Genomic DNA, 18,308 nt, shown 5'->3' on the forward strand with positions numbered 1-18,308 from the left:
TTGTGTTCTACATTTACAACGGAATTAAAACAAAAGAGTGTTTGCATCCCGTTCAGCGATTAGCTTAAAAAACAGATCCAAAGTGCAAACGGTTGAAGTTTTATTCATCTTGCACAGGCATTTTGTCGACTAATTTCCAAATAGTATACAGGAAGCAGTTTTGACACAATATTTACAGGGCACCCCGTAGACGACACACTCACTGTTGACATCATGCAAACACCAGGAGTGAACAATATGTAGCCTTAAAAGTAAACATCGATTTCCAGTTGACACCTGAGCATAGAAGTCGTCGCGATAAAACGAGCCATAAACGGACACTTTCCCCTTATTTACAAGTAGCCTCAGTGCACAGTGTGTGTGTGTGTGCGCGTGCGAGCGAGAGAGACGTTTAGTCTGAGGTACTTTCAGTGAGTTTACGTAAACGGAGCAGGATGTGGCATTAAATGTGCTCTTTAGATCTTATCAAACAAGCCCAGAGCCAAGAAGCAGCTGCAGAGGCGTCCTCATACTCTTTAATTACGTTGACCCCGACGGCCACAACCAAACTGCTAATACACTGATATTTTGCTGATAGACTCAACCAAATTCATCAGATTATCCAAACAGGGGAAACGCTGACCTGGGGATGTGAAGTGATACTTTGACTCAGTCCCTGTGCTTTGGTTTGTTTTTTTTTACCTCGACATTGACAGCATTTATCCAATAGTTAATTTTTATGAATCCAATAGCAGTTCTTATGAAATTGACAGCACCAAAGAACAGGGTGACTTAACAGGCAAAAACCTCACAAGTAGTTGCAGCTCGCTTTCAACACTTTTTGGTGGGTAAATACGGCATGCAAAATTGTCAGATCGTAAATAAGGCGACAAAAGAGATTGCGCTGCACATCGTGTCTCAAAATAGATGCGGGAAAACCAATTTAAAAAAAAAAAGCCACAGCAAATTTTCCGAGAAGGCTGCAAAATAGACCTGCGAAATGCGAAAACAAGTCCGTTGTCACATACACTCACTGAGTGACTCTCAGTATCTTGAATTGTAATCACTAAATCATGAATAAAAGCTTTATTTTTGTGAAACATCTTGAAATTGAAAGTCGACGGTAGGTTGTTTTATACGGCAAGCCCATGTGGGGGTTATGCGGCAACAGTCTATCCATCTATCCGTGCATTTCGATCAACTTTCCGTGCTCATTGGGGTCATGAGCAGGGTTCCAAATTCATTCATTTTTTTTCTAAAAAAACCCATTATAGCCAGTGATGCATGAGGCAATTGTGTCAGTCATCGAGTCATTGAGAATCGCTTGGATTAACATTCCAATTCTCCCGCAATTGTTTGCATTTTAAATTTCTGGTTCCCCGTGACGGCGTCACGTCTGCCGACCGGAAGAAGCAGAGCTCGACGAAGAACAACCGCACACACATACGCGCCGATCACAAGTGTGCCTTAACTTTGTTAAACTAATTGAAAAGTCGCCTCAGCGCAACACTTACAATGACAACGTACTGTGCAGAGGAGGATGCATGACATATTTATATGAACAGTCTGTCTGACGAGCTTGGTGCTCCCCCCTGCTCCAAGCCTAAGATTGCAGTACAGCAGTATAGCTTTGGCTAGTGATTTAGAACCCTGGCCATGAGTCAGCTTGAGCCTTTCCCGTCTGACATTGGGCGAGGACACGCCACCAGACTGGTCACTGGCCAATAGCAGGCCACAGAGAAACGACGTTCATTCAGATTCCCACCAATGGACGATTTTGAGTCTTCAATGAACCTAACATGCACGATTTTGGAATGCGGGTGGATGCCAAGAGTACCCGGCGAAAACCCCCAATCTCAGAACCGTGAGCGGATGTGAGAAGCACTCAGGAGGCTGCCTCCTAGAGGCGTATATAAAGGCTGTCCAAATACTTCTGGACCGAACCACTTGGTGAAAATAACAGACATCAATCAGTGTGACCACAAAATACTGTAACTGAGAGCGCAACATGTCATGGACCCATAATGGAAGCCCTTTATACGTAAGCTTTTGCGAAATACGTAAAAGCTTTAGTAATCCGAGATGCGCAAGCTTTATCGGTCTCTATGCTGAGGAATGTCATCCAGCAATAAAGTCCCATAAAAAAAAAAAGCCTTGGGATGGATATGAAAATCCAGTACGTTGGATTTTCTCAATAAACAAAACAACATGGGCTGTAAGGTTAAAGTGCATGCACACCTTAGCCCAAGTGGTCTTAAGTACACATCCTTTTTTTTAGGACTTAAGGTTCATCTTGCTCCCCATCCACTTATGATTCAATATCAACGCACAATTCTCTCAAAATATCTTTATACAGTACTATGACTTGTACTTGTACTATCCGTCTTCCATTATGGGTGCACATGACTTTGTAAGACACAAGTTACGCACTTTCACAGCGAGTTGAAGGAATGACACCAAACTGAAAGGTCCTCCGGACCTGAAGGGACACCCGCATCTCATTGGACCGCGTACGTATGTCATCCCGTTCGGTACGCGCGGAGCCGAGTGGTTGCCTTTGCTTGTCAGATGGCGGAGAAGTGCTCCTGACAAGCGGACGCTCGCCGCGCGGTGGGGCTGCATTTGGTTAGCATGGTGATCTGGGTGCTAAAGTTGTTGCCGTTGCTGCCTATGGAGGGCTGCTGGTACTTTGTGTCTGCGCCCAGGAAGCGCTGTAACATCCATCTGCGCCACTTACGCTTAATCTCCGCCTGCACCTGCAGGGGAGGCCGGGGAGGTAGAGAAAACACGGTGGAGAGATGGCGCTCGCAAAGTGGAGAGCCAGTGATGTAATAGGCCGGTAAACATTTTAGGCAGCTATTTTGGTCTTTGCTTACCTCTCCATTAAGGAAACAGTACAAGACAGCAACGACGAAACCCTGACGGAGAGAGAATATGTTGCCAGCATTCCGACAGCACACGCATTTTTTAGAATGAATAATGTCTTTGGGACGAGGACCAATTTGAGGCTCAGATAACAGAAAGTTGGATCTCTGGGAAAATTTCCCAGGGGATAACATTCTTTTTTTAAAGCCCCCATTCATCACTGATTGTTTCCATCCTCAGCGCTCCATCATGTCTTTTGCTCTCATCATCAATTTACTAATGCCTAAATCTGCATTTTTTTGGGTTCCCTTTAAATCTTACAAAATGAAACACTGTCTTCTGCTGCATTCTTTGTTTGAGTAACCGACCAGATATTTAGTTTGTTTTGCCATTTCTTTTGTCATCAGCCGAGAGACCGGTCATCGTCTCGACGGGTCGCGCTTCATCTCGTGTGTTGTAGCTCGTAGGAATCTTTACCTGAAAGGACCCCAGGATAAGATCAAACACCATCCTCAGCTGTGGGTGAATATTGTCCGGGATGACGGCGAAGATGATGTAGTTGATCCCAAAGAGAGGTATCAAGAGCAGTGTGGATTTAGCCAGTCTCCTGGGGGGGTTGGGGGGGGACGACCAAGGGTTCAGATGAAGAGGCGCTTTATTGAGCTGGGAAAACAGTGGTCACGAAGCAGCAAACTACATAACGTCAACACACCTTTTCTTTCAGGAGAGCTTCACTCAAAAAGTAAGGTGTTGTTGTTAGTGGGAGGGGGAGGGGGTGGGGGGGGTGTATATATCAATTTTCAATTAACATGAAAATTGAAAACTGCATCGATTCTGGAAAACTATACAGTATGACTTGATAACGTGTTTACGTCTTGGTCAAACTAATTTCGAATGAAAGAAATGGCGTTGTGCATGAAGATATTTCACATGCCCTCAAAACCTACGAGTACTGATTGGATTCCTTTCTGCCGATGTCGGGACAATTCATCTTCTGCCGTAAAATCCGAATGATACAGATGAAGAGGAAAAAGTTGACCTGCCAAGAAAGGAGCAGACAACTAAATACAACGCCATTCTCTAGAGCTGTGCGGTAAATGTCACTCACAAGAATGGTGACGAGAATGGGCGTTTTGATGATCCACCAAGGTTGGTCATCTATTATTTCCCAGCATCTGGCAGAAAAGACAACATCGTCAGGAACTGAATGTTGCTAATCCTGATAACATCAGCAGTGTGAGTGATCTTTATATGCATGCTAACAGTTTACAGCCAATCAAACACAAAATACCGCTAATAGTTTGGCAGGAAGACGCGAGTCCGCAGGTGCTGGGGGCACTTACGTCAAAGGCGGGCAATCAACATTCGTCATTTAAAGAGCATGCAAAAAATATAAAGATATATATTTCCATGTATCTCGTTTTTACGAACGGTAGATGCTAATTGAGCATGGCAACAACGACAACAAAAACACAATGGATTGCTCTGTAAAATACACGGTAAAAATGCCATAATTTTTGTCCAGATGAGAGACTCTGAGGGTGCTAATGCTTTCCCCAACAGACTGTGACAAAGAGAATGGAAAAAAAAGACCACGGTTATTCTCACCCAAGATCATTTAAATAAGCCTTTGTAATCACCCATGCTGAGATAAAGATGGTTGGAGCCACTGCAAACGACAAATATGAATAGATCATTAGATTTGTCCCATGGACAAATGTATCGAAAGAACCAAAATACAGCAATGACCTTTTTGGCGGAGGTTGTGAATGAGACGGAATGAAATACTGCGTTTTGGATCGTCTCAGCACGATTCCTCTTTGCACACACTACAATTCTGGCATATTTATGAGTATATTTATGAGCTATTTCGGTGGTGGAGTGAAAATGGCTGGCAAAGAAAATATTTGGATAAAAAGGAAAAGGCGGCTCTCCGGTTGCTCCTGCTTACTCTATTCGGGGTCTCGGGTGACGAGTCAAGGCAAACCGACTTGGGCCACATTGGAGAAGGGTGCCAGCCAATCCCGAGACACAAACAACCCAGCATTCCCACTCACATAAACACCAATTAGCAATTAAGATTCTCCTATTAACACACCCGAGCTCATATGAAAATTCCAGAGAGAAAGACCCGCGGCCATATTTAAACCCGCAATCTTTCATCCTTTTCCCATTCAGGGTTCCCTATTGCCGACATTACGAATGCACGCAGAGGGCTCGATTGCTTTGATGGCTATTCATGATTGTTATGTCTGCCACGGCTAGATGGGGTGACTCAAGTGGGCTGTTTTCAACCGCAGCTGCCTGCTGCGGACCAAACTAAAGTAATGCTGATCCATATGCAAATGAAGGCACGGTTATTATCCTCGAGCGTCGCCGCCGCATCATTCGCTGAACGCACGGCGGTGGTTGTTTTACCTCAAACAAGCATTCGGTGTGCACCTTGCCCGAAAAGCGTTGACGCAGGCATTGAGTGACCTCCGAAATGCGAGACATCGGCGTACGTTGACATACCCCAGCCAATCAGGATGTACCACCAGAAGTATTTCCTCTCCGAGAAGAAGGAGACAGCGAGGAGAGCGTGGAGATACAGGCCTTCCACCAGCAGCCAGAAGTAACTGGCCATGATCGCGTATTGGAAGAAGACAATCACTGCCTTGCAGCCCACCTGAAAACCATCCAGAGTTGGTCATTTTTGGTCAAGCTCTTCTGTTGGATCTCATTACATTGAGCAAGCGCACTTAGTGTTGTGGCCAGTGAGTGGCGCGACACAGACGGCGCATTATTTGAATTGCTGTTGTTTTAAAAGCAACTTTTAATTCAGAATTTGCTCACTGTCAGAACTTTTTTTTCCTGTGATTTTTTTCAGGGTGTTTTGACAGGCTGAATTGTAAACTGTAAATTGATCTCTAAAATGTTGTTCATTCCACTTGGAATGTTCACAAATGGCCGAGACATGGAGCAGCTGTGTTTGAAGTGGGAAAATCGGAGGAGGAAATATCTCAGCTCTGACATTAAGGCTTGCAAAGGTGATTTATAGCCAACAGTTCTAATCAACTCAGGTAATCAAGCAATGGATTCTACCGGGGCAAGATCCGAGACACGCACATCTGACGCCGGTAACTTTATCCGGTGCATAAAGATTAAATAGTCGCCTCCCGACATTAAACAGTTCAAAAACCAGTAGCTTCAACCGCTTATTCCGACCGTGCTCTGGCATGGTTTGTCTTTCTAATCGGAGCGCCGCATGAAGTGAAAAAAAAAAAAAAAACGGAGCAGAAGCGAATGTGATTTATTGACAAAAGTTCAAGCGTAAAGTTCAGCAAACAGGAACTCTCACAACATCCTGCTGGACAAATGAATGGGGAACACTGAGGAGTGGAGAGGATTTGACAAACATTGCTACACCCAGTGTCAGGTTAAGCAAACTTCTAGACAACGCTTTCATGCGAGGGAATAATCGAGTCCGAGAAATGCAGTCAACGACAAAGCGGAACTACTCTCAGGGTCGGGTCAATTGAGTCAGACTTTAAATAGTGCCTCGATATTTTACTCACAGATGAATGGCAACTGTCCGTCTCGCCAACGTCATACAGAACGACGTCCTTGATGAAGACTGCGACGGCTTTCAGAATGAATGACACAAAGAGATGCATGTGGATGTAGTTCCTTGTGCAGTGAAGCTTCCTGGAACACAACACAACGTCGATGTACACTTTGGGTTGGTGTGTGTGTGTGTGTGTGTGTGTGTGTGTGTGTGTGTGTGTGTGTGTGTGTGTGTGGGTGTGTGTTTCCAAACATGCAAGCATTTTTTTTTTTCATGTGAAATGATGTCACAACTCCTCAGCATTATTGGTTGGTCATCACTGAGGATAAAGAATACATGCCTGTGAGTAGTGTGATATCTGTATTACTCCCCCGTTTCCGTTCAAACATCCATTGCTTAAAGTGTTAAAACACTGCCACAAATATGCATATTTTTAGTCTATGGAATTTCCCGTTATGTGTTAGCATCGGCATTATGCTAGAGAATTTTAGGACCAAGCTGTGCGGGTGCCGAACTGCTGCTCGTTGTGCAGTAAGCATAGTTCACTGCAACCATACAGCTCTTGTATCTCAAGGTGGCGCTAAAAGTCAAAACATTACCAAAAAAAAACGAATGACGAATGACGGCTTGTATCTCGAAAACTTCATTCCTCATGCAATATACATCTCAGGACTCCAAAGATAAAGCATATCCCTGGGAATAATCAATTAAAATGTATCATGCCCAATGTATTGCACCAGTTCCCAGAATGTCAAATTGGTCAGTGGGACGGTGGGGGTGAAGTGTATAAGCCGTTGCGCGAGTCCTCGCTGACGGTCGGGTGCAATCCCGCACAACATTATCCAGCTGCCCAATATTAACAGAAAACACATCCTGTATTTGTCCTCCATAGTCCAAACCATTGGCATTTTAGAACAGTGAGACGTAAACACAAGCCTTGCTGTCCAACCCTGCACAGCCGTACACACACGGCTGAGAAGAATGATGTGTTTATTAGTGGCCACACCCCCCTCACCATTTACTCTAACGATTCGGGCTTGTGTCATTTATTCGTGCACATGCATACTCTCTGTGTGCAAACAGAAGGTCAAGGGGAAACATGCTGTGAACAACGCCGGCTCCCTCGCTAAGTGGTTGGACTTTATAGGTGCTTTCAGCGCAGTTCTTTGTTTGTCAAAGGTTGCAACAGCATTTGGGTGTAAGTCACCCGACGTGAAAAACACCGTAAAACTTCATGGAAGTAAGATGTGAAATGAGGTGGGCTTTATCACATCCAATGGTGGGAAGGGAAGAAAGGCGCTGGGTCGCCAGCACGGGACATTTAGAAGCGTCTCGATAAATCGCCTTACCGGAAGAGGCACAGTATGATGATGGCGACGGTGAGCGAACTAAGCGACACACTGTGACCGATGGTGTAACCAACTTTGACGGCGTCAAAGAAGTCTCCCTGCAAGAAGACGCATATAGTGAGTCGCCAATAATGTGGGATGACGCCAGCTCGGGTTGCCGTACCGACCGTATCATCATCATCCACCGTGCTGTTGGGATTATAGCCGCAATCAATTACATAGGAGTCACTGCTCATCGGAGTCCAGCCGTCTTCCGTGCAGGTCTTGGACAGGTTACCTAATGAGCAGAATGACAGACAGGAGTTGCAGCTGCGCGAGTCCCAAGAAAAGCAACCGTTGCATTCGCTCACACTTAATTATGTGGCGCGGGGATGGATTCTCACTGGAATGCCTCCAAATGCTAAAAGGAAATGGGAAGTATGACTGGAGGGGATCAGCAGTCCCGGCGGCTCAGAGATACCAGGCCAGTTCCCACATGCATTTGCCTCTATCGGTCTCTTAATTACTCCGACTTGAAGAAAAGCCCAGGAAGTCAGTCGGGCAATGAGGTATTTTTACTCTGCCCAGCCCGCGAGGGTACAAGGCAAAGGTTCACGCACATCTGACAGAGAAGAGTCGGCCCGTTGCCGTAGGATCTGAGGAAGAGCTCACTGAGGTACGGCACTAAAGACGACAGAGCTCAGAATACACCGATGGTCTTCAGACAGGAAACCAAAGCTCAGAAAGCATGCTAGCCAAGATCCCAGAATCGAGAAATAAGTCCTTTCTTAGTCCCATGCGGGGAATATGTACAGTAGTTCCTCGACGTGAACTTGGAATTGAACTAGTGGTGGAAGAAAGCTGAAAATAAAACAAGCAGGACATGTATTTGGGGCCGCTGGCCGATGATTTTGTCGTTTTTTTTTTTTTTTTAAACGAGATGTGCAATTGAGTCATTCATGGCACTGATGACATCCCCAAGTTGCCGACTTCGGCCTTGTGTTTGTACACAGTGACTGGACGCGGTCATTTCCTGCCTTGTAGTGTGACTGATCCAGGTTTAAGCCCACAATCGCTCACATGTTGCCACAAGACCTTCCTTGTAAAAAGGCCTAGACGGTAAGCACAGCGCTTGGAGTCACCTTCCGGGGTGATGAAATGGCACCAAGCACAAAACAGCAGCATTCAATGCAACATTTCCTTATTTGCTTTTTTTTGTTTGTTTTTTTTTCTCTCCTTTGACCGCTATGTAAAGTTTGTGATGGGGCCTTTGCCATATTACATTTAGCTTGATGTGCACATTTTAAGGATTGAGCCATCTTCACAAAAGCCCCAAAATATCGCTTTCTCGTACCTCTACATCAAATACAAATGAGGTATATCTTATTCTTCAAACGGGGATAATAAGCAAACAATGACATTTGTGTTGTTTGCTGTGTCTTAAACATATGCAGCATGTTAAAAAGAAAAAAAAACGCCCCCCCCCCCCTGTCTTCAAAGAATCCATGTACTGATTGCAACTTTACATTCCAGTTATTTCCTAATCTTATCGCGCCGCAGCCTTCATCAAAGGCAGGCCAAGATGGGAATTGACCAACGATCCAATTCTTCGAAATTGTTGGCATTAGAATATGTTGGACTCCCAAATACCTGAGAAGAGGGAGCTTTAGCTCACTCAAACAACATGACAGGACACAAAGGAGATGATAAGCCCCTGCTGTTCTAGCTCGTGCACCCGCTGGATTTGGCATGTTTGAGGGTCTGCCAGAAGAATGCTTTCATCATCCCCCAAGTCTGTGCCATATACGACAACTAGGCGAGCTCAAACGAGTTAATCACCCAGTATCGTTTTGATTTCATTTCTTTTTTCTTTTTTTTAAATAACCTCACCTCTCATGCAGGAAGGTTTCATAGGCATCCGAATGATTAGCTGCAGCTCATTTCTAATGCCGCACAAAACAATCTTGAGGTTGTTGACGGTGAAGTGCAATCTTTTCAAAAGAGAGTTCCATTTTAGTGGCCACCAACGACGATGTATAATACAGTATGAACATTTATAGGCGAAAAAAACATGAACATGTAATACAGTGTAAACATGTCAATTACGTATACACATGATGAAAAAAGTGATTTTATAAGACAGGAAACAAACAAGGGGAGCGTTCCGACTTCATCTCTGAATACATTGCAAATTTTCCCAATATGGGACAAATAAAGGTTATCTTATCTTATCTTACATTCATTCGGTCAACAAATGTTATCCGGCATAGGCAACTGCCAGTGCCGCCGACGAAGCCAACTGTCGTCAATTTACGTCGTCTCGGCTGAGCTTCCTTTCGAATTAAGAGAGACAATTTCAGCCTTTACAAACAGCGAGCTGTGCTTCTATTCACCAGACATGTTCTGAGATGACGTGCGCTGTGCCTCCGGAAGTGCAACAACGTACGCGTCGATCAGCCATGTTGCTAATCATCGGAGGGGAATCCCGCGCTGTACATTTTGTTCATGAGCAAGGTCGCGGCGGGACTTCTCACGGTTCCTTCCAACGAAAGCTTTTTCACTATTTTGTGGGAAAAACCCGGTCGTTATAACGAAGTTATAAAGGTGTTCGTTGTAAGCAAAATCGGCAAATGGAAACTGAATGACGTGAAATTGGGACTTTGAAACGTGAACGCGCTACATTGAAACGAGATTCGACTGTAACAACGAAGAATGGTATCCTTCCTATCTTCGCTACATTTATGAATCGACCCCAAAATGTCAACGGTGCCGTGTTGTGTAATGCTTGCTCTAATTAGAGGGCTGACTCGCGGAAAGTGTCAATAACAGCGAGCTTTGTCCAAGTGCAACTGACATTTGGGAAAATTCAACTGGATGCATTCGGGTGTGTTGAATAAAATGCACGAGGTTGTCACCCAGCTGCCACAGAATGTATTGAATATCCAAGTCCTCCCAAAATAACCTGAGCACAGCAAGTTCCTCCAGCAGAGACCTGCAATGATTTGTTGATTTAAGCAGAAGTGAGTTGACTTCCCTTGGCCGGCCCCTCCTCTCTTTTCAGGCCCCCCTTGTCTCATGCCGGTCTCTGCTCTTTTGACATATGCCTAAAATATTTCTCTCACTTCCAAACTCGGGATTCTTCTTTTTTTTCCCATTTTCCCCCGAGCTCCCTTCATTCTCAGGTCCCTCTCGCGACCTGGGAAACTCCTCTTTGAGGCAACCAACTTTTCACTTGCTGGTGATAAATCCTCAGTGGGCGTGGCTTACCTGCACGTCCCTCGTCATAAGCAGCGCGTGATGCGCTGCGGGATCCAAGGACTCCCTCCCCAACTGGACAGTCTCTGCTCGGGTCACCATTTAGATCAAAACTTCAACTTGACATGCCTGGAGTTTGTACTCTTGGTTTTCCGAAAAATATTGCTCCTTATTTAATCGAAATGGGCGTTTCACGAGCGGACATTTGAAATGCAGAACAGCAGAACGTTTGAACGCTTTCTTCAATGCGTTTTTCAATGCATTTCTAATGTGCGTCAATTCTAAGAGAATTTTCACTCTTAGTGGGTCTCTATCTTCCGCGATTATCCGGGGGTGCACTCTAATATTATGTTGAACTTTTTCATTATTCTGATTCTTTTTTTCTGATGACTGTCGAAAGAGAAACACCCTCAACATCTAAATCCGAGTCATCAGATATCATTCTCTACAAGATAAAGGGTGAAACCAAGTCCATCTATGGTTATGGGAATGAGCCATTTGAAATGAATTCATATGTCATCAAATAGCTACACAAAGATGCAATCATTCTTGGATCATTGATGTTCGAGCCATAATTACGGAAAGACTTTTCATAAATGCATCATAAAAACAACCAACAAGGCCTTTTAAAACACCAAATTAAAGCTGTACGGCTTCATGTTTCGAACAGGCTAATTTCTCAAGGGTAATGAACTACACTCCCGTGCGGATGAAAAGCATAATTTGAGCATAATTGCATGGAAGAAAGTCGGCACGATGCTTCACGACAAATTGCAATACATGCAAACCTCAGTGAGACTAATCTCAAACGCGCTGCTCTACAAAGCATTGAAATCTCTGCGGTGTCACTTCCACATAATTAGCCGTGTCCCCATGAGGCTGAAGCTTGGATTACAGTAGCGCAAATGGATAAATAAACACACAGCGTGTCTCTCATGAGACAGGGTGATGTACATAATTGAGTTGAGACATTTTTTTTTCTCTTTTTGACTTGGTGCCATCATACCGGGTGATTTAATGCTGTGCTCTATTGGGCGGGGTATTTCAGCAAGCAGAAAGATAAAATATACTTGTTATCATCTGACATCCTATGCCGTTTGATGTGATGAGGTCAACTATGGTAAACATTCGAAACACCTATAAAAGGAAGGTTATGAGTGCAGAAAAATGAGATGCAGATTGCTGACCTCTAATAAATACTGCAAATTGCATCTCCATCAACTTGCACGCTTTATGCTGAAGTCCAATACAGTATACGACTTTTTATGGCTTGATGATTTGTAACACTAAGGGCCCTATCTTCGCTTGCCGCAACTTCATTTTTTGTGCCGGTGCAAGTGTAGTCTTCCGTGTTTGGTGCCTCATTGGGTGTTCCGGCGGACGAAGCTGCCGAGCCCCCGATGCATCTGACAATTCGGTCGCAAAAAGTAGACTGTACGCGGAGTAAAAAATGGTCGCATATTCATTTTCATGTCAGGGAAAGTGTAAGTTTGGCGTTTGTGAATTTAGTAGACCACACTACGCATCGCGAGGCGCTCTGAAAGACCAAGGGCGTTTTCCATTACACTACTCCAACATGCGTGCCAATTTGGTGGAAAAAAGTAGACACAATTTTTAGACGACCGAAAAGCAGGTCTAAATGTTGGCACGGGTGGTTTACGGTGATTTTGGTGTATTTGATTTCGGTGCAGACAGACAGATTTGGCGCTCCGCGGACCTGTGTGGTGGATGTCATCGTATTTCATTCATAAATATGACAACGGTGCGGGACTATCCCACTGAATCATCGTAGAGATCGATTCATTGAAGAAATTGTAAAAAAAAAAAAAAAACATTTTTGACTGGACCTTGCCTTCAAGGGTAATATTACGTAGCCTGCATGCGAATCTTACGTGTTGGAATCTCCCTGGAGAAGTAGAAGAGATATTTGGGGCACGGGATGGTGACCACCTCCCCAACGTCAGCATTTGGCCAGCAGGTGATCTTGTCCCACATCCCGCTGCAGCCTGGTTGACACGCACACAATCAAAGTAAAAATCCTTTGTGAGATATGGAAACGTTAGTACCGTCAAAGTTGTTCAGCATCAGAATTAGTGTTCCCATGGCAGCCCCAATGTCAGATTCATCACAGGAGTAAACACTAAGCTGCCACCATGACTAATGCAAAAGCCCCCCCCCGTCCTTTGTTACACACTCTGATTTGAATTCATCAGTTGGCCGGGACGTTCCACGGAGCATTTGATCTCAGGATACAGAAGTGGGTCACAGCCCATCAACTTACATCTGCTCATTATTTTATCGGTGAAATGTTTAGCGTTCGCCTGGGTGACGTGAGCGGTGTTGCTCTGGTGATATAGTGGCGTGAACGCTTGAGGGAATCAAGAAAAGGAAAAATGAGCTGCAGATGAAACAACAAATGAATCAACGCTACCATGAACAGGTTCAGGACGTTGAGAAAATGAATGGCTGGCATGTTTTGGGGAGCATAAACCGAGATGACAAGCGTAGTTGATATGCCAACGGCTATTCGACTATGTTGTCGGTAGGGATTCAGTTGTTATTAAAAAATAAAATATGTACGCCTATCAACAGCATTCAGGTGAGAGGTCGTGCTTTGATCACTGACCGGTTAGTCCATCCCTGTGTCCCTCCATTAGTTAGATTGACAAATGTGTTTCATGGTACAGTCTGTGCGCATTGGGGACAAGTGCTGCAGTGACACATCTTATCCAACAGATGGCGCTGCACCTCTGGGACGGTGAAGGAACGTTCTTTCTTTTATTTAATTTTATTTTAAAATGCTATCATAATTATTCTCGTCACATCTCAAAAGAGAATTCAACGTATACCCTCCTGTACAGGTTTTGATGATTTTATTATTATTTTTTTTAATGGGCTAATTTAGTGAGCAAGATTACATTTGGAGTTTGAGCTGTTTTGAGTCACGACGGTGTTTCGAGTTTCTTCCCCAGAATGAAAATGGTACCAAGCTGTTAGTTGAGTCACTTCTTCCGGTTTCCAGCAGATCGTGAACTGGCTCTGAAGCCAGTTTAGCATTGGTGGAGAAGTCCACGAAGAAACAATTCAGTATGCTGCTCACTGGAACCGTGAATAGTGCCCATCCATCCATCTATCAATTTCTATTTTGCTTGTCCTCATTAAGGTCGAGGGCGAGCTGGAGCCGGTCCCAGCTGACACGGCTGAGAGGCGAGGTACACCCCAAACTGATTGCAAGCCAATCACAGCCATCGACCGTCGCAACAGACGGACTGGAGGAGTCACAGAAAGGCAGAAAAATGCACGGTTCAACGAATTATCAATTTTGTTGTTCAGTTCCCTGTCAGAGAAGTTGTGCAAAAAATACTCAACCAATGGAACAGAAGGACGCGCATTCAAGAAGGTGATATGTCCATAAATGTCTTGTGAGAAGGGTCCTCCGAATGGTATTAAAACATCCAAGTCAGGTTTCCTTCACTTTGTCTCCAAAATGTACATTTCGAGTAAACATGGCTGTGCCGCTGATGAGCTCATTTCTAATCTTAACAACTTCAATTTGTTAAATCCGCTCCACAGACTTTTGCTTATGGAGCAGCAAGCGATCTGGGCTGGTCGAGGAATCGGCGATCCAGGTATTTCTATACTGTTTTCTCTTTATTATAAGCAAACACAATTGTTTGGAAGTACCATCGCGCCATTTTGTTTCTTTAAGGGACACTTCATTAACATAAAAACTGTGATAAACGGAGTTTGTTTATTTAGGGATTTGAGCTAAGCCCACATGATGAGGGTCTGGCAGCAGGAGCAAAAGCGTGTGCAACCATGCAAGATACAATGCCAGGGGAGGTTTGAACAACGTTTGTTGTCTTTTGAGCCTGTTTTGTCACTTCCATCCTGACATTCTGTGTGTATTAGCAAATAAGAATGGGGCAAGAACATCATAAAGGTCGGCGTTCCATCAGGCGACATACCCGAAGTTTTGTTCTCAATTTGAGCCTGGCACAACTCTTTCTCATTGTCGAGCTCCGTCATCACGTCGCACATCTGATTCTGCATGGGAAACACCTGCAAAGTAAACAGACGGCACATCGTTCTCGGCGCGATACCTCAAGTGCAGGGGAGGAGATGAAAATTCTGTCTTGAGTGCTTTTCATATCTCATTGATTGTTTCCCAAAAATGATCCAGTCGCGAAGCAGCTGTGAATTTCGTCATCCTCATTTGTTAGTCACTGACAGTAACACCATACTTTGATACGCGGCACTCCTTATAGCAATCCGAGTCCAATTGGGAAATCTATCAGGTCAGTGTACTCGGAATAGCTTGGGGGTTGATTTTCTAGAATTCCCTTTGCGGGCAGAAATGACCGCGCACTTTTTATTTGTCAGCATGGCCCTCCATGAAACCATCCTGACATATGGTGTGTAGTGTACATTTTTCTATGAATGTACTTACAATACTGTGTGGATGCTGTTTTTAATGACCATTGAGAGACAATAAGGGGCAGACCGAGGCATTAATATTAATAATTATTATTATATATTCGGGGGGAAAAATACAATGAAATTCAACTCTACATTGTTGTTGAATTGTGTTTCGTCTTATTGGCAACAGTGAAACTGTCCTGTCCTTCAGACTATACAAACATGACAACCGTATCGTCTCGACAGAGTACCAGGCATCAATTAAGGATATGTGATTTACTGGGAGGCTTCATTTGCACAAGTGCATTTCATAATGTTCATCAAGAGACCGATTTGAAGTATAACGCTTTTACTGATTCAATAACACAATATGGAATTAGTTGAGTGTCTTTTTGAGCGGAGGTCATTATTTGAAGAGAGTTTACGGGGAGGTCACAATATTCGGGGGTTTTGTTTTGTTTTTTTCCTCCAATAAATACACGGAAAGATAATTATGGTCATTGCGCTGTTGACAAATAAATCGAATGATTTCTTGGACTTGTGTACAGTCCTGCCTACGTTCAAAGCAAAGCGCTATGTTTGGGCTTTGGATGTTGAATCCGCGCATAAGTCATACATGCTTCTCCACAGGAGACCGATGTAGCTAAGGATGCTGGAAACCACTAAGTGAGGAGACAGACGAAAAGGAGGCTGTTGCCATGGTGTCGTGTTGAGCGGGCCATTACATCCCTGATCCGAACCGGGCATAAAAACACATGAGTGTCAGCGACAGACCATTAGACTGTTTGGGGTTGTCGATGCCCATCACAGAGGCCGACTGAGTCCATGTGCATGTTACAAATGATGGAGCAAAACAACGGAATCCCTCAGGTCAAAAAAGTTTAGAAAAACACCATCAGGGGGATATTGTTTCTTTTGTTCGGGTTAAAAAAAAATATCAAGAAGTTATTAAAACAAAACATTGTCGGGGTGGATGACTGCGCTGTTCCTTTTTCTCCGTCACTCTTCTCCTGAGGTCACAATGGCGCGCAATGCATCCAAAACAAACTGTTCACTAATCGCCTGCTTCGTGTGCGCAGATCACAGCTGCAAAGTTCCATATAGACGAACGTTATTTGGCGGACGCGGTGAGCGTTCCCGAAAGGAGGTCAGTGGTGTGTTTAGTTGTACTCACGGGCTGCGGCAGCGTACAGACCACAAGGATGAAAAAGCTCCTCGAAAGTTCCGCAAACATATCCCTTAAGATGAGTATCGCTCAGCCCAAAAAAATAAAAAATAAAAAAGAATATATGTTTGGTCAAAAATATATATACGGTAGGACTGGATTAGGATGATTCCTCCTGGCTGACTTGTGCGTTCTTGCGCACGGAGAGCAGCGCGAATGCACGAGTGCGTTTCGACAAAGCGCTTCTCCTCCCACTAAGTGCGCCCAAGTGACAAGTAACCAATGGAAGTCGCCCTCTGGGCGGCAGGGCACACCTTCCGCACACCTTCCATTTCACTTCCTCCATCGTTTGTTGCTTTTAAATGTATTCTTTGAATCCGCTGTTTGTGTTACGGGATAATATACGGCCGCTGAGGGAAGCGCGTGGGTCACGATTGCACTTTCAGCGGCCACAACATTAGGTACACCTACAGAGCAAACATTGTGCCTGACTGCTACTTTATATGAGCATCGCACTTCCAAGACCGGACGTAGATAAACTGTTAAATTTGGTTCCCACGTACACTGCTGAGCCTAATGCATACAAAGCTGTACAGTAGATAAGATAACGCTCAGTGATTTTCAAGGGCAACGCAAATGTACTTTATTCAAGAGTTGTATGTAGTCGGTACACATGAGCTCCATAAATTGATTGCAACACTATGACCACTTGAATGAGATCCCATACAGGAGCCGTTCCAAAATTAGATTCTAGTTGCAGTTGGCGGTACAGCTTCACTGCATCCCTTCTATTAGGCGTTTCTACAGAATTTAGAAATTGCTCTTGTTGTTGTTTGGAAGTCATGACATACAAATGGCCAAGCTCGTCAGGGGTGAACATTTTTGTCACTTATTTCCAACCATAGACTCGCTGAGTTGTGTTGAACGCATGTGCTTTGACGTGTGGTTTTCACTCGCCCGCTTTTACGCACAGTGGATGACTCACCACGGCTTATAAATGCTTTGATGAATGTCAGAATCCTAATGGGATTGGAAATCATATGCGCTGTTGTTCTGGGCAAGTTGGAGGAATTTGTTTGCAGCGCTCCACTCGCCAGGGTCAACGTCTGTTCATCAGACTCTTGGTTTTCTGACACGGTACGTACCCCTTGAAATGTGAAGGTTAAAAGATACATGTTAATAATTAGCTATTTTTAAAAGATTAAAGGTCTTTGTGTCATCTTTCACCCCATGTGCACGACCGAACCTCACTTGGCCCAGACAAGTCCAAGGACTTCAGTTGAGGCGCCGTGACTAATATTTAATTGCTGGGCAACATCATTGCCATCGTTATCATTGTCAAATGGGTTTGGATCATGAAAACATACTTAAACGCAAGGTCAAGTATGCACGTGTGAAAAGAGGCGCTGTCATGATCGTCATTCGTTGGAAGACCGATAGAAAAATTGCTGGGTATCCAAACGTGCAGATATTTCTTTTTTCACTAATGAACTTTCACGCTTTGAGGAACAAAAAGAGAAATAAGCAACGGACGAAAAGGGGATACGGGAATGAGAAAATTTGGCCTCCGTCGCCGTGTTTGCAAAGACATCACACACTGGCAGTCGGTACACAGAAAGCAAAAGAGTAAAAGAGGGAAGTCGGCAATCTTTCACTCATTCATCACTGCGGTGATGCAGCTCGGCGTGACAAGCGCGTTCCTGCACATAAATGGTTCCTGAACTCACAGTGGGGAGAACCAGCCACAAAG

The 18,308-nt window shown here is 44.3% G+C and overlaps 1 protein-coding gene across 3 annotated transcripts; it reads right to left on the reverse strand.

Annotated features, from left to right (window-relative positions):
• Window positions 1–87: 87 nt before the first annotated feature.
• LOC147194940 (vasoactive intestinal polypeptide receptor-like) lies at window positions 88–16,742 on the reverse strand. Of its 3 annotated transcripts, XM_086129109.1 has the most exons (13): window positions 16,568–16,742; window positions 14,943–15,036; window positions 12,867–12,980; window positions 7,908–8,017; window positions 7,741–7,838; window positions 6,402–6,531; window positions 5,359–5,512; window positions 4,453–4,513; window positions 3,953–4,019; window positions 3,792–3,883; window positions 3,322–3,451; window positions 2,856–2,897; window positions 88–2,735 (listed from the first exon to the last, which is right to left on the reverse strand). In XM_086129109.1, exons 1-13 carry the CDS (start codon window positions 16,625–16,627, stop codon window positions 2,544–2,546), a joined length of 1,344 nt encoding a protein of 447 aa, XP_085985235.1. In that variant the 5' UTR covers window positions 16,628–16,742; the 3' UTR covers window positions 88–2,543. The 3 variants fall into 3 exon arrangements, with proteins under 3 accessions (XP_085985235.1, XP_085985233.1, XP_085985234.1); XM_086129107.1 differs by having other exon boundaries at window positions 88–2,897; XM_086129108.1 differs by having other exon boundaries at window positions 3,792–4,019.
• Between the last annotated feature and the right edge of the window lie 1,566 nt (window positions 16,743–18,308).

The sequence above is a fragment of the Hippocampus guttulatus genome, chromosome 14, assembly GCF_054856545.1.
Source record: "Hippocampus guttulatus isolate MCC_2025c chromosome 14, RoL_Hgut_1.0, whole genome shotgun sequence".
NCBI lineage: Eukaryota > Metazoa > Chordata > Actinopteri > Syngnathiformes > Syngnathidae > Hippocampus > Hippocampus guttulatus.